The 14,889-nt window shown below is 46.1% G+C and overlaps 1 protein-coding gene across 1 annotated transcript in view; it reads right to left on the reverse strand.

Annotated features, from left to right (window-relative positions):
- Window positions 1-4,848: 4,848 nt before the first annotated feature.
- Window positions 4,849-14,889, reverse strand: part of T265_06604 (hypothetical protein) — a gene marked incomplete at both ends in the record, with an annotated part of 36,209 nt that continues 26,168 nt past the window's right edge. Inside the window, 6 exons of the mRNA XM_009171908.1 lie at window positions 4,849-5,909; window positions 6,713-7,019; window positions 8,981-9,256; window positions 10,302-10,577; window positions 12,659-13,009; window positions 14,372-14,588. Coding sequence (XP_009170172.1) covers window positions 5,704-5,909; window positions 6,713-7,019; window positions 8,981-9,256; window positions 10,302-10,577; window positions 12,659-13,009; window positions 14,372-14,588 — 1,633 coding nt within the window. The remainder of the gene's footprint in view (window positions 5,910-6,712; window positions 7,020-8,980; window positions 9,257-10,301; window positions 10,578-12,658; window positions 13,010-14,371; window positions 14,589-14,889) is intronic.

Raw genomic sequence — 14,889 nt, forward strand, 5'->3', positions numbered from 1 at the left:
ACTTGTGTGGCTGAGCTTTGCATCATCCGACCACATCTGTGATTGGAATTGCGATATTGCAGACGGTCAAAAGATAGGGCCTCCGTCAGCTTATGTCGTTCGTCCTTGTTGAATTGATTACCCTTAAAGCACAGTTTCGGATCACTTGAACCTGCATAATGACGATTCCACTTGGATGTGAAAAATACACAGTTCTTCGTGTGAAAGCGACCAAACAAAGGCAACGCAACTTCCTGGCTTTTCATCCTGTATGGTGTTTCAGTGACTTATCGCGACTACACTCTACAGCAGAGTGTGTGAGCCTCAAAGATGCCCTGGCCGCAATCTTCACCTGTGGAGATCTATTTCAGTCCCCTGTAGCAGAAATCATAAACTCATCGTGGCCCCGAGCAATTCACATCTGTCTTGAATGTCCGTAGCCACCGCCATTCAGGGCGCTTTAGCTGCCTAGGCATAAAGTAGCTGATCATTTAAATTTTTCATAGCACAATACAGGTGTGGTGTAGATTTTGTCCACATGCGGAGAAAACATAACGCTACTAGCTGTGGTTATGTTGATTTCCATTTCTATGCACGTTTGAGCACATCTTGAGGTTCCAGATAGATCATTGCCAGGAGGACGTCTGATTACATCTTGGCGGTGCTTTTTTCTACTGAGTCCGATCCGCTGGTTCGACTGATAAACTCTACTGGAATTTTCTGTCCAGGTTAGATGTTCTGCGACGATTGTAGTAGGATCCACTTTTTCCGACTCATCTTAGCAGGATTTTCTAGTTCGGTCCAGGAATGCTATGAATCTTTGTTTTGCAGGCGTCACTGCTGAAAATTCCTTAACTCTACCGCGTGGAAAAACAACATACCTTTGCAGTGATCTTTGATATTCGCTCTCCCTCGGTTGTTTCATAGTCAAGCTAGATTCCGTCCTGCATCGATCAAATCGTCACTCTCCAACAGTGACACTGCTTCCAGCAGCCAACAGGGGTTGTGTTCCTTGACTTGAAAGCTGCCTTTGGCTCTGTGGACCGTCAGGCACTATGGCAGTGTCTGTGGTGCAAAGGTGTCCCCCCCCCCTCCATAAATTTCTTAGAACGCTGCACGTGTGAAGGTTTACTGGAATTTCTCGCCCGAGTTTATCACATCAAATGCTGTCAGTCAGGGACGTCCTCTTTTACCTTTCCTCTTCACATTCGTCATTGATACGGTTATGTAAGACGCTGTCAGCTTCTAATACCTGTAGGTTCGAGATGCTCCCGGGACGCCTGCTCACTGATATCGAGTACGCAGACGATATAGCTCCTCTTGGATCTGACCCCGTGGTAATGCAAACAATATCAAATAATCTAAATAATTCTGCCTCACACTTTCGCCTGCACTTCACACGTGCAAAGTGTAAAATGGTACTGCAAAACTGGCTGGGTCCAAACCTTAACCTCATGCTTGCGCCGATTAAGGTAGTAGGCAAATTTATCTACCTGAATAACTGTATCAGTGCCGGTGGTCTCGAGAAAGATGATATTTTCATCCGGATTTGGGAGGCCAGGACAGCTTTTGTGAATCTGCGTCACTAGTGAAGTAGACATGACATCAGCTTAACCGTCAAGGGCCGAGTTTACAGTGCCGTGGTGTGCTCTATATTACTGTACGGATCGGAAACCTTGCCACCGCGTGCCGAGGACGTCAGTGTTTGACCATCAGTGTCTTCGGAGCATTGCTCGAATCTGGTGGGAATATCGGATCGTTAATGCTAAAGTACGTTGGCCACGTACTCCGTATCAGTCGACCGACTTCTTCGATGGGTTCTTTTCGCACAACCGCGCGAAGGTTGGAAACGAGTCATAGGATGTTATCAATGACTTGACAGCAAAGTATGAAAAGCAGTTACAGCAAACTCAGCTGCCTGCTTACTGCCGTCTGCTTGGATGGAGACCCCGGGACGGGACACACCAACGATCAGAGACATTGTTGGACGTGGCCCAGTAGTGCCCACAATGGATCTTGTGCATCCGTCACGAAGAGACTGGACCTTACCGACCCCGGGAACACACCAACGATCAGAGACATTGTTGGACGTGGCCCAGTAGTGCCCACAATGGATCTTGTGCATCCGTCACGAAGAGACAGACTCTTACCGTGGTGTGACGGTTTGCGCACCTCAGCGATCCATTCAGCTATACTGGAGAGTGTCCCGCGACACTCACAGAGTCTCTCATACCAGGTTGGTCTGACGAACACAGTCTCCTGGCCCTCCAGGTTGGGGGTTGGAACATGTGGCGACTTCTTCCGTAGAAATGGTAATGCATTCGCATTTCCCGCCAAACACCGCTGCCTTACGGTTAGGCTTTTGAGCCAAAGGCTTTGGTTGAGGACCCTAATCGTCCTCCTGTCTAGGTGTGGGCTCCCTGGCAGTTTCCCAGCCCTCGTACAACCATGACCTACACAACTAACAATATTCTCATGCCACATCGGCCGTCGCGTGGTGCCACCAGCCGGGTCGCCTTACTTGCTGCATACAGCAGGGCGGGTAAGCGAAAAGTAACAGAAGATGAAGGGATAAGGTTTTTACTGTCTTTCTCCGCTTTGTCTAAGGACGGAGAATTACTCAGCTCGAAATCACCTGTGCACACCATTTGTAAGACAGGAAGTGCCAAAGGAATAGCAGATATTTGATGTCGTTCCTGTCTTCAAAATAGATGTTATATCTGAATATCAGCCAATTATCAGAGTGCCCGTTTGATCATGATCGCTTCCAAGTTGCCCACAGATATGATCCCACGCAGGAATACCAGCACCTTTGTGAGGAGAGCCGTGAAAACCAAGCAGAGTTCCGTTCGGGTCGTGGCTGCATTTACCATATCTCTACCTCACGACAACTGCTGGAGCATCGTCACACAGAAAAACAATAATTGTTGTTCTCATGTCTGAACGTAATGTCCGGCTCGGTCGCGCTGCTTTGTGGGGATGTCTATCTTTCAATGGTGTGCCACGCATTTTCTTCACAGTCCTCCAACCATCATACTATATACCTGCGGGCGCGTTAAGGTCTGCTGGGAATACTCTCCCAACATGACCAAAAGTGGTGCCCTTCAGGCTTACTGTTTGTCACCTTTTCTCCATAACCTAATAGTGGATTAATTAAGTGAGAAACTTTTGTTGTCTTTCACCCTAATTTTGGACCTTCTTTCCTGGGAAGCCCTTAAATTCATTGAATATTTGGCCAATGTTGCGCTACTTCTTTCAGTTTCCATTCAGATAAGAAACACACCAAATAACCTAAGTGATGTTACCATGCGTTTCGAATTGCGTCTCTCACCCTCAAAGTACGAAGTGCTATTATACGACTGGGCGAGCGCGCCACTAAAACAGGCTATGGTGTCAGAACCAAGTTACTGTCTGATTTCGTTTCCCCATCCTGCTGCATTCGGGGATTAAGGCGACCCGGTCGATGGCATGATTTCTTCTTCCAGGATGGGGACCGCGTGATCCTCACTGTGCCTGGTTGGAGACACTACAAGATATGGCTGGCACCCGATGTCAGTGGCGTTCTTGTTGTCAGTTTCTGTCCAGATTGCCTGAATGAATGTCTGGAGGTGTAGGCACCTCGGAATGATTGTGTTAAGCTAGCACTAAGTCCCTCCCCCATCCACCTTTATTCTTTTCTTTACAAGAAGGCTTTCAAATAAGTCATGGCTGTACGGCAGTGAAGCATTGGTGTTGAGCACTGATGTCATGCTGTCGTTGATGATGATGATCTTGTGCATCCAAGCTATTGGCTTCAGTGCATAACTCCTTTTTAAATCTTCCCACTTAAAAGTCCATCAACAATTCTGTATTTAGGCACCAATTATACCAGCTCCCGCCTCTAATGCGCAGCTACCTACCCCACCACCCCAAATCATCGGTGAATGAGACTGCGGCAGCCATAACCACTACAAGTCCGTGGTTCCCACAGCTGATAATCTTAATGAGCAAACGTATTTATCTTCAGCTCTGGTCACTTTAAGACGACGCCAGTTGCTTTTGGATTCCCTCTGATGGGCGATTAGTCAGTAATCGATTCAGAGCTAGTTCCCCGTCGAGGCGTTGACCGCGCCACTATTTTCATGGTGCAAACAAACGGCTCTTCTATCCATTTTTTGTGGAAATGTTTATGATCCAAAGTATTCTCTCTTATTTATGCCCGTTTGTCATATGACTATCTATCCAAAATTGGCGGTAAATGTGAGGTTCCAGCACTTGCTGAGACTTTTCCTCTGCATCGTATTCCTATTTACCGTCTTTCATCGAGCTGCTTGATTTGCCGCCTTCAGAATTGTCTGCTACCTGGGAAACAGCGTACGGATATGATGCCAAGGACAAACTAATATCGCAAAGCTACCATTTACCATGCCCACGATGATCGGACTTCATTCAATGGGGGAGGATTAGCTCCTCCCTCACAGATGTTGGTCGGTTGAACGTGACCAGCTTAGCCGATTGACGCATGGGTGCTTTTCCACGTTTGCGTGAACTCGAGAAGGCTGTGGTTAAAGCGCGAATCTTGACTGCTCCTGTCTATGCTTGGGCAGCTGGCAGCATCCCAGCCCTCGTGCTTCCTTCGGATGGCATGGCAGCTGTGCCCCGGTAGGGTATTATGATCGAACGATTCTTTGTATGTTAGGTTTGGGTTACAATAATCACAAAGGAGTGACTAGATAACAATTTTGACATTGAAGTTTTCAGCCCGTGTTAGGTCATGGTCATTTGATACTTGAGTTTACTGAACTTCCATGGAGTGTTATTCGTGTTCCAGAATTTCAGCGCGATGCAGAGATGCACCCGCAAATGACGTACTGTTATTGAGTAGCTGCTGTCTTTATCTTTAGTCATCCAATTCTTCCTCCACAATAGAGACTAACGCTGGGGATGAAGCCGTGTGATTATGCGGGTTTCAGGACCTAACACAGGTGGTACCGGCCTCTTATCGGAGAATAGTTGAGCTTTCCTTTCGACGGCCATGTGCGGACTCGGAAATCTGGGTACACTTGGGATTTCAGTATAATCTCCGATTCGTAATGACTTTTCGGTTGCCCGATACGTGTTTCATATGCTCCAATTGAACTGTTCTGTTTCTCCCCCCTCGACGTGCAGGACCAAATTCTACGAGTTCGACCTCAAGCCTGTATGTAAATCTTGCTATGAACTGTTCCCAATGGAGCTTCGCAAAAGAATAGCAAAAATGCACAAAATGGAAGGATGACCAAGCCTCCGCCGCGACATCACCCTTCCTTAGCTTCGCTTTCGCATTTGCCCAGACGGGTGTGGCTTTCGCGGAAACGCACATTCTGTTAGTTGCGAGTTGCCTAAACTCAAATCACCGCATTTCTTCGTTGCTTTTGTTTTCATCACTCGCTGTTGCTGACACTAATCTGAATCTATTCTTCATAGTTTATACGACCTGGGTGCTTTGTATTCAAATATGCCTTGTTACTTTTCTAAGACGCTGTTTTAAATCATGAACGACAATGTACGTGCGCGCTATTTGACTATAGTATCTATGAAATCCTAATTGTTTTCCAACCCTATCTCAGTTTTCGGTAAAGGAAAACAGCTGAAAGGTACACACTGTTTTTTTTAATGACACAACACAGCACGATGAGTTTGGCGATGTACGAGTGGTAAAAACAAGAGTAAGGAGAGAAACTGTACAAATAGCCCGCGTATGTTTCACCGATTAACTGTTGTTTCAGGGTTGGTGGCGGCGATAGTGGCCTCTTCTGGTTGCTTCACTGACGGTTGAGTCAATTTGGATAACAGACCGGTGTGACTCAGGTGTAGTCTTTGTGAAACTGGAAGCATTCGCGGAAGGAGGCTGACCAGGCGAGTCACATCCTGTTTCATATCAGCCAGCAGGTCTTCCATCGCAGTGAGAACTAAAGTGTTGGTACGGAAGACAAAGCTCGATAGCTAATGCAATTCACGATGGGTGTGGTGTAAAACAATACAAATGGATAAAGTAATACACAGGTGCGCGAAACTCTTGGGCCTGCAGAACCCGGCATCTCACTAAATAGAAATGCTCTTCCGTAAAGCCCGTCAGGAGGACCGCTCATTCTAGGCCTGCGGACAGAATGCCAGTAATAAAAAATATGGATGGTCCACCCGGGAGCAATCGCAGAGTCGTCGAGCTCACTTTGGCTAATATTAAAGAAAAGCAATTTTCTCCCGCAAGGGGGGATTGGCAAAACAACTGCCGGCGATCAGCTATCATTTTCGCCCTGCTCGAGACTTGTCAAATGGGTGCACTTCCTGAACTTCAATCAACGTCTGTCCAACCTTTAAAACCCGTTTGGTCGAATAGCATGCTTATCACATGCTGGACCGTAATTAACGATAGAAACATGTTACCCAGCTGAGTATTGCGTCGATACCGACAAATTACTTCACATGTACACAAATGAACACCTAATTAGGGAAGTATTTGGGACTGCACCGACGCGCCCGCAGCAGGAGAAAAATAGTTGGTGATTTAAACATTATCAACACGGCGCTAAATCTTAATTCATTGGGCACATCTTCACCCAGTCTTTGAGGTTCAACAGGAGACACATTGGACAAACTGTCAAGTTATCTAAGAATCTACCGGGTGACTAGGGCAGTACAATAGACAATACAATCAGTAGCTTGTGCCAAAACCCGAAAAACTGGTAAGTGAAGTGATGACTTCAAAACTTACCTTTCAGGAGGAGTGGGACCAGTGATTTGTTCCCCGCCAGTGCGTCGTTGAAAAGCTGTTGTTGTCCGGTCGCCATGCATTCAAGTTCACAGAACCGGCGATTTAAATTTTGCACGTGGTCCGTCGGGTCTGATGGAATATTTAACTGTGCAGCACGCCGCAACTGTTCTTCGATTATTAGTGCTTGTTCCAGCAGCTTGAACCGCCGCGCAAGGAAGCGATTTTTTATTTCTAGATAATTTGGCTTCTGTGCCTCGCTCCGGAATGGTTCGTTGACTATTAGAAAATGCGGGTCATTATGGATGTCCTGGAATGAGAGAAGAGCCATCATGGAGCCTCAAAATGTCCGGTTTTATTTTGATTCGTAAATGGACATGCAATACCAGACTAGTTCGTCAATTAGTTCCTTTAGTATGATAAGATTAGCGAAGTAAGAAACAAAAATGAGAAAAATTTGCCTTCAGCCCTATCACCTAAGGCAGAACTAAAGGAATGCAACCGACATTTACAAAACTACGCTTCACCGAAACTAACTGAAACTGGTGCTTTTCGACGATCCGAATTCTTTTTGTGTGCGTATAATAGAAGCCCCATCTGGGGTGAAATCTTACGCAACCTTAGCGTGATCGTAAAACTATTCAACTTACGAAAGAGCGAAATAACATAACGACATTGAGGGTGATGATTGCACTAGTTCTTACTTACGCGCGACAGTGAATCACACTCTATGCAATGATTCGCTCCAGAAGATGGTCATTTTCACGAGATACTTGAACTGCCCTAGGTGAAAAGTGGAACATTTGGGAGATGTTTGCCGTCCGGTTGCAAATCATGCAATGAGAGCACCGTATTTTTCACATCTGTGATCCACAATCTCATTGAAATATCTGGTAGTTTGCGTTGTACCATCTACCCCAGGAGAGCTGTAGACAATCATCCAAATCCCTGGGTTGGATTGCTTTCCTCTACAGACTTTTATGGAATAGCCACTCGATGGAGAAGACTTCCAAACCGCATTTTGACATTGTTTTGCGTTTTCATACATCCAAGCAAGGCGAAGAAACCTATTGCTATCATCCCTGACTGAATCTGAAAACGTGTTTTCTAAGTGCATTCTTACGGATTGTTTTCGTTGTTCAGAAAATCATAAACAACGATCACAATGCATTGAAGTTCGAAGTAAGTGTGTGTGGTTTATGGAAGACAACAAGGTATCATAAGGCAAATTAGCAGATGAGGATTTTGCCGCCGTTTTTTGAGGTAGTGTTTTGACGTCAAGATATTGAAGTTCGAGTGAGAGACTTGTTGGCCTATCCGACATCGAATACAAATGCTGAAAGGTATTGTGTTGACCAGATTCGTTATTTCGGTCAACTCCAGTGAACAGCGGGTCCAACAGCTGAGTGACCGAATGGCATTTGTCAGTGGGAGGAGTAAGCAGGGAAGGACATCGATGGAGTTGTGAAAGCGAGTAGACTAGGCCGAACTGAAGGTCGTTGGAAATGTTTCACTCTGACCCGCAAGACAGTGGGCCATATAGGGAGGGGATTTGTCTACCTGGGGGTATGGGGAATAAAGCACACGAAATAGCTCTGTTTGAAGCTGCACCAATCTCTTCCTTGCCACACTTTGCAACCCTGCCTTGGATTAGTTTCAGCTCGGTCGCACGCGTCGCCCATTGAGAACACTGGCAAGTGGGTACATGAATTCAAACTTCATAGAGTTTCACAAGCAAGATCTGCAGCGCCGTTAGACTTTGTGTTCGAGGGTGACATTTGCATTTGCAAGGAGATGAGTAAACAGATTGATTGCCGAACCTATATCCATTGACTAACACAGTAGGAAAACCTATCCTTGTATAGCTCAGTGGGTTGCAACGGCGCACAAACTGTAGCACGACGATAGACTCGCCTCCATTTTTAGGTATATCAAGTGGCGCCACCAGTGCCTTCAACTATCCCAGGAGATTTGGGCTTCTTTTTTTATAAGATGGATCCAGGATGGATGGTTTTGGGAATCAATGTGTTTCAGTAGGAACCACGAAGCTGGCAGATAAGTGCGCACTGTGGGTGCAATTCATGTGGAAGTTGCGGGTGTAATAGAGCCCAAATGGCTTCGAGTTGTTGCCACTACGTAAGAATAAAAAGTGTTCAGGTGGGAAACCATGTAGGCTACTAAAAACGCGGTGACAGGGCAAGCTGTTCACCGAAACAATCGTAACAGGTCAGCTAATTAACAACTGGTGCATTAACCAAAACTGCTACCCACCTGCCAACGCCCATAACCATGTTTAACTACTCCAGCCAGGAGCCAGTAATCGTGGCGGCGATGCCATATTTCTGCCTCCCGATCTTTCACCAATGCACGTTGCTCATTCAACCAAATCGTGTGGAGCTCCGTAAAACCACCATCAGCGATATTAAACATGAATGGATGGGGTTTGGCTGTTTCGGACTCATTCGTATTCTCCTTCTCTGCAGGTTTATTGGTTTCGGTAGTTTCCTTCTGAGGAGATTGAGACTGGGCTGCGTCCTCGTCGGGGATCTAAAAGTTCATGTACACTGGTGAAAACCTTCAGAAGAGGGTAACAGATGCCATATGCAGAACACAGCCAGAACTATAAAATTATCACCTTTCATGGATAGACCAGGTTTGAGTAAACTATGTTCACAAAACTGACCCCCACATTGTAAGGGAAAATGAAAATAGGATACCGAGGCTTGCTCCACAAAGGTAGTGGTTTATCGCGACCAAACTGTGCTGACACACGGATCACATCACCTCGGTAACCAGCGTCCGGTCAGTGTTGGGTAGACAGATTACAGCCCTGTTCTAACTCCGTGCGCAGCTTTCCGTTCTCAAGTCATTCATCACCATTCAGAATGCCGTGGTGGCACAGTAAGACCTGTGCAATTCACAACTGACGACGGAAGAGCATGGACTAGGTTCCACATAGATAAGACAATAACACAATAAATGAGAGTCAGTTGGATTCCAGGTAAGCCCCAGTGAACACCAAATTGATACAAATTTACTAGTCGAATCTTCAAAGTCCTTCTAAATTTGGTTACTGATGGGCTCATGTCCCAACCAGCGTCTTGGAGATTCGGTAGGATGTAAAATGGGCGGTTCGAGCGGACGAACGTGGCCAGTGATGGCAAAAACGACATTAAAGTCCACTTCCATAGGCACACGTAATGCGTCGTTGCGAAACCGAGCACACCGCTCATCACGAACGCTTGCTTCCCTCTTATGTGTTTGTCGGACCCTTATTCACCCCGCTTCACTGCACTATAGGAGCTCCAGAACAGAAAGTCACTAACATACAACTTCCCTTACGCCTGGATGACTGAGCAAACAGCCTACCGAATGAGAACAAACAATAGATATTGTCTGACCCAAGCAGCACAATCAGCGGCATATTAGCACCTTTTTGCCACTTATAGACGTCACCTGGAAAGCCACCGTGTCGTGTGTGGGAAACCATGTAGGCTACTAAAAACGCGGTGACAGGGCAAGCTGTTCACCGAAACAATCGTAACAGGTCAGCTAATTAACAACTGGTGCATTAACCAAAACTGCTACCCACCTGCCAACGCCCATAACCATGTTTAACTACTCCAGCCAGGAGCCAGTAATCGTGGCGGCGATGCCATATTTCTGCCTCCCGATCTTTCACCAATGCACGTTGCTCATTCAACCAAATCGTGTGGAGCTCCGTAAAACCACCATCAGCGATATTAAACATGAATGGATGGGGTTTGGCTGTTTCGGACTCATTCGTATTCTCCTTCTCTGCAGGTTTATTGGTTTCGGTAGTTTCCTTCTGAGGAGATTGAGACTGGGCTGCGTCCTCGTCGGGGATCTAAAAGTTCATGTACACTGGTGAAAACCTTCAGAAGAGGGTAACAGATGCCATATGCAGAACACAGCCAGAACTATAAAATTATCACCTTTCATGGATAGACCAGGTTTGAGTAAACTATGTTCACAAAACTGACCCCCACATTGTAAGGGAAAATGAAAATAGGATACCGAGGCTTGCTCCACAAAGGTAGTGGTTTATCGCGACCAAACTGTGCTGACACACGGATCACATCACCTCGGTAACCAGCGTCCGGTCAGTGTTGGGTAGACAGATTACAGCCCTGTTCTAACTCCGTGCGCAGCTTTCCGTTCTCAAGTCATTCATCACCATTCAGAATGCCGTGGTGGCGGGAAGCACAGTAAGACCTGTGCAATTCACAACTGACGACGGAAGAGCATGGACTAGGTTCCACATAGATAAGACAATAACACAATAAATGAGAGTCAGTTGGATTCCAGGTAAGCCCCAGTGAACACCAAATTGATACAAATTTACTAGTCGAATCTTCAAAGTCCTTCTAAATTTGGTTACTGATGGGCTCATGTCCCAACCAGCGTCTTGGAGATTCGGTAGGATGTAAAATGGGCGGTTCGAGCGGACGAACGTGGCCAGTGATGGCAAAAACGACATTAAAGTCCACTTCCATAGGCACACGTAATGCGTCGTTGCGAAACCGAGCACACCGCTCATCACGAACGCTTGCTTCCCTCTTATGTGTTTGTCGGACCCTTATTCACCCCGCTTCACTGCACTATAGGAGCTCCAGAACAGAAAGTCACTAACATACAACTTCCCTTACGCCTGGATGACTGAGCAAACAGCCTACCGAATGAGAACAAACAATAGATATTGTCTGACCCAAGCAGCACAATCAGCGGCATATTAGCACCTTTTTGCCACTTATAGACGTCACCTGGAAAGCCACCGTGTCGTGTTTCCACTATTCAGAAGTTTGACTTGTTGGTACTGCGACAGGCAACACTCCTGATTCAATGCTTACAACGGAACGCAGTGCTGTTGACCGCTGCCCTTCCAAACCGTGTAGGTTCGCCCGTAAAGACGAGGCTCTACGCTGCAGCCAATACAATTACATCGCTCTCGCCTAAGCAGTCCTGTTTTCCTGGTGGAGTTATTCTGCTGGGTCCACACCAGAGGGAATCGAGTCCCCCCCCCCTAATTACCGCTCATCAGCAGTGTATATAGTTGAACTGGCTTGTCCACCTGTCAGGTAGTGTCACGAACGCTTGGAACCTGCCAGCGTCTCCCATCGCGTTAGATGTCCGGGGTTCGAATTGCGTAACGGCCAAGTATATGCAATGCTGATTGCGCCAGGACAGGAGCACTGTTCAAACGAGTGGTTTGGGTGTGAATTTTACAAATCCATAAGGACCTGCAACACGAAAATCTCTCAGATGTCAAAATAGCAAGTCGGTTCTATCATTGACACTGTTGATTGAATCCCTGACTTCGAAATGTCTCAAATCTTCACATACACTATATATATAACCCTCACTTTGGATTGCTTGGTTAGCTGTTCTCATTGCTTGCGAAGAATGGGTTTACCTTTATAAAGTTCTATTTGCCCAGTAGAAAACCACGAGCTCTTTCCACCCCTATCCAAATCCCACAAATTTTTTCGACACGTGCATACTTGTACTAGACAATGGGTCGTGGCGCGACTTCTGTAACATAAAACTGCCTAACAGAACAAGACATAGAATATTGATTATTATTCCCTATTTTCTCTCTATTATTCTCTAGCGCCTGGAATCAAAAAGTGGGCTACGTTATGTGGCAATTTAGCTTGTGTACCTCATCATGTGAGGGAAGTCTAAAATATGCTGGAAAATCAAGGAGCCGTGCTGGGAATAATTCGCAGAGTGCACTCCGTTGGAGTCAAATAGGATTTCGAAACCCCATCACTCTGCACGCAGTTTGTAGGTATTGAATGTAGGTCGGAAAATCCGTCCGTATACAGTCTCAAAAGGATTCCATTTTTTGGGTTCCTGCATAATTGTATTGAAAGCAGATGCCCGCAGTGAGCAACTTATAGACAGTACAAAAATTATTAGACTAACCGATAGATCAGTCGTTCCGTCACTTTTGCTCGATCGCGCGGACTTGGATACTGGCTTGGTCTCATCCAATTCCATCGGTTCCGTTACGTCACTGACCTTTGAAGAGTCATCCGTGGCTTCATCGGTCGACTTAGGTTTCTCAGCCGCGAATGCTCTCGCCTGAGGGATTTCGTTCGACCTGTCCATAACCTCTCCTGGTTTATCAACCGCAAGATCAGCGGGAGACTGTTCAGATGTTAGAGCGGGTTCGGTACCCATATATTCTTCGTCATCGCAGTCATCTAACGCACGACACTTGGGCTTCAGTTCGGGAATACTCCAGCGACCGTTGATGCGTTCAAACTCTTTTACCTAAGCAGAGATGTGAAATACACAACTGAAAAAGAATGCATCCAAAGTGACCTCCAAAGTTACTAAAAAACACCCAACAATAAGATTATTTCAAGGAGTTTTAATTATAAAGTCAAAACACAGCGTAGCGGGTTAGTTTGTCGTAATCCGACGTTTCGGTCGACCTTTCTACAATCCACTGAATATAACTCAAATGCACAGACATTCGGGTCCGCTACCGTGTCTTATGGTGCATCCCTGTGATTAGCTGCCAGTCAGATTGGGTCCGCGTGCGTGGGTGTGTGTGAACTGAATTGCCAACTCTATAGGGTATTCCCACGGTGACCATCGGGTTTGTCTTCCTATCTCATCGTTCCGTGTAACGTTCTTCCCATTTGTTGGGCAATGAGCCTCATGGGGCAGTTATTTTACTGTATACCCTACTGAGTCGCGCCAGTTCGTGTGCTCGTATGGATTCGTCCGAGCATTGCTTCTTGATGTGATTCGTCGGCGATCCGACAACTGCGCGTTTGACGTAGTGTGGATGCGAAGACTCGTAGAGCAAATGCCCGTCTGAATGTGTAGGTTTTCCCTGGATTCCCACTGAGAATCCGCGGTTGGCGTTAACGGAGAGCTTACAGTCCAGAAAACTAACGGTACTCTGCTCGTTGTCAGTTCCAATCGTGAATTGTGTACTGCTGCATCGCCCACTCAAGCAGTTCAGAAAGACTTGCCGTTGATATGACCGTAAATATGTCGTCAACATATCTCAACCAGGTGCGTGGTGGATGGGCGAATTCACGCAAGACCTTAGTTTCAATATGGTGTAAGAAAGAGATCAGTCACAATGGGTGATACTGGAGAGCCCATAGCGACACTGTCAGTTTGTCTGTACAGCGTGCTTTGAAAAGCGAAATATGTGGTGCTTAGACACAGTTCAACACCAGTAATGACATCAGCAGGGGTTAAGGCCCTTCTCTGTGCCAGAGGTAAGTCGTCACACAAGATAAGACAGAAACAGTCGTTAAGTGATACGCTAGTATGAACAGCTGTCACATCAAAGCTGACTGCTACTTCATCGTCCTTGATTTGTGTAGATTGGATGATACTGGCAAAATCAAAGGAGTCATTCACGTGATTTACCACTTACGGCTTTAACACACTGCTTAAGTATTTGGATAAGTTCTAAGTTGAGCAAGTAGTATAGTCCTGTTTTTTGTCTTCCGGGTCTATTAGATTTTGCCGCAACAACCTATACCACTACGTTGTTTTGAGTTTATAATTAAAAAACTGCTTACTACACACCACATGGCGTTGATTTCGGCCCGGACCTCCTTAAGATAAAATGATTTGTTTAAAAAAATCCTCCAACTCTTCACCCACCTTTTTTGCCACCAGCGCCATGATTCCGATCCGACTGAGAACATGCTGTGGAGCGATCCCCTCACGAGGAACGCCATCACTGAAGGTATCAGATGTAGTTGTCTCTGGCTCGCACAAATGACGCAGGAACAAACTAATGTAGGCACGCAAGACCCGATCCGGTTTACACCGAAGGTCTCGCACAGTGCTCAGTAATTCCAAGGATGGCAATCCGTATCTAGAACCAAGACGAGAAGTGTAACCGATTGCGATTACATAGTACAGTGACATCCTCCCGTCAAGAATTAAGCTGACAGAATGGGTAACTAAAGCAACTACTTGTGCGAACATCTCACCAAGGCCGACCAACAGAGAAAAGATAATATAGTACAGTTCCTCCCGTCAAGAATTAAGCTGACAGAATGGGTAACTAAAGCAACTACTTGTGCGAACATCTCACCAAGGCCGACCAACCAACAGAAGATAATCAGATGGATATTTATTGAATGGATTGAAGGCAGCCTTTATTTTGTTTCCTA

This window comes from Opisthorchis viverrini, assembly GCF_000715545.1.
Source record: "Opisthorchis viverrini unplaced genomic scaffold opera_v5_139, whole genome shotgun sequence".
Classification (NCBI taxonomy): domain Eukaryota; kingdom Metazoa; phylum Platyhelminthes; class Trematoda; order Opisthorchiida; family Opisthorchiidae; genus Opisthorchis; species Opisthorchis viverrini.